This window comes from Macrobrachium rosenbergii, chromosome 35 (genome assembly GCF_040412425.1).
Source record: "Macrobrachium rosenbergii isolate ZJJX-2024 chromosome 35, ASM4041242v1, whole genome shotgun sequence".
In the NCBI taxonomy this organism is placed as follows: Eukaryota; Metazoa; Arthropoda; class Malacostraca; order Decapoda; family Palaemonidae; genus Macrobrachium; species Macrobrachium rosenbergii.
In genome coordinates this window covers 5,446,667-5,448,132 of record NC_089775.1, presented here as the reverse complement: position 1 = coordinate 5,448,132, position 1,466 = coordinate 5,446,667, and the positions used below count along the sequence as shown (strand labels likewise).

Sequence of the window (1,466 nt, the reverse complement as noted above, 5' to 3'; positions counted from 1 at the left end):
TAACTGACCTTAGAAAATCTAAATTTTGGGGCTGAAAGGAACCAATAGGTTCATCTGACACATAAAATTGGACATATCTGAATTTATCCAAAAGAGTTTTATCATAAATCTACAGAAATCAATGAGGTGTTTCTTCAAGAATAAATTCTTGGTCTTCGACTAAAGTGGTGTGAATTTCTGGTATTCTTAATTTCCTTCCTTATTCCTATGGTCTCCCGGTCTAGAGTTCTAAAATGGCAACAAATGTTCCTTTCAATGGCTTTTGCAATCGAAAAAATTAGAAATTTGCTTTTATGCTAGCACGGGCTCTTGGTTTGTAAACATGAAATCCAGTTTGCTTTTTACTCAGCTGAATAATTCGTATGAGGAAAAGTAAAGGTTAATTATTCATTTGATCTAAAGGCAACATGAAACAAAACAATTTTTACTTAAATTAAGGAAGAAAACTGATTTACTAGATGAAAAACCTGGTTTAACTGATAACATTTCAGTAGAATCTGGCAGAAGATGGTAGTTTTATCTTTGACAAATTAAAAAAAACAATTTTTATCTAATATCATTTCAGAAGGATGTGGCTCAAGATAACAGTTTTTCTCAGAGAAATTACAAAAACATTTATCTAATACCATTTCAGTACAATCTGGTTAAAGAGTGTAGTTCTTTCTTTGGGATATTAAAAAAAATAGTTTTTATCTAATATCACTTCAGTAGATGTGGCTGGAGATGACAGTTTCATCCCTGAGAAATGAAATGAAATGACCTTTCACTAGACAGAACGTCCCTAGAACAGAAGAAGAAGAAGAAGAAGAAGAAGAAGAAGAAGAAGAAGATCGTTCCTTCCCTCCCCATTCCTTACCTTGCACCTTCCCGAAGACCTCGAAATCAACAGATGCCACCTCCATGAATAATCACGTTAGGTAAACACTGACACTGCACAAAAACCAACAGAGGGAACGCGGGTCTCCTAAAATCCCTTCCGACCAGCGAGCGCGGGCCGATTCTGTGTGAGCTAGCTGTTGTTACTCGTGAGGACCAAGAACTGTTCTCCAAGATCTGACGGAGGCAGCCTCCTTCTTGCGTGGGTGGGGGTGGTGTCTAGCACCCCCTTCCCCCTCTTCTCCCCTTCCCCCTGATAGTTTTAGTAGTGGGGGGCAGTTGGGGGATTGGCCAAAGAAAAGGAGATGGAAGTTTCTTTTTGGGGAGGGCCCCCCCCGGGAAGCGGAGTTGGCGGGACGGGGTAAGTCTGTTGTGATTGGCAGTGAAATCATATTTTGCTCCGCTTCCCTGACAATATCAAGTCCTCCAACCCTCCTTATCGTTATCTGAACCAGAAAGGAAACCTCCCAAGAGAATTTCCTCATTATTCGTCGCCTCCTTCTCAGTTATCTTCACCCTTTTTTATTCCACTTTTTGGTTTCCACCATCGTGTCATTCCTCACCTCCCGTTTTCTGTGTACCCCCCGGTC

At 40.5% G+C, this 1,466-nt stretch overlaps 1 protein-coding gene across 1 annotated transcript in view; it reads right to left on the bottom strand.

The window, feature by feature from the left end:
• The window catches only part of LOC136856434 (acylphosphatase-2-like), a 30,521-nt gene extending 29,387 nt beyond the window's left edge, over positions 1-1,134 (bottom strand). Inside the window, exon 1 of the mRNA XM_067134308.1 lies at positions 857-1,134. Coding sequence (XP_066990409.1) covers positions 857-902 — 46 coding nt within the window. The 5' untranslated portion in view covers positions 903-1,134. The remainder of the gene's footprint in view (positions 1-856) is intronic.
• Positions 1,135-1,466: the final 332 nt, after the last annotated feature.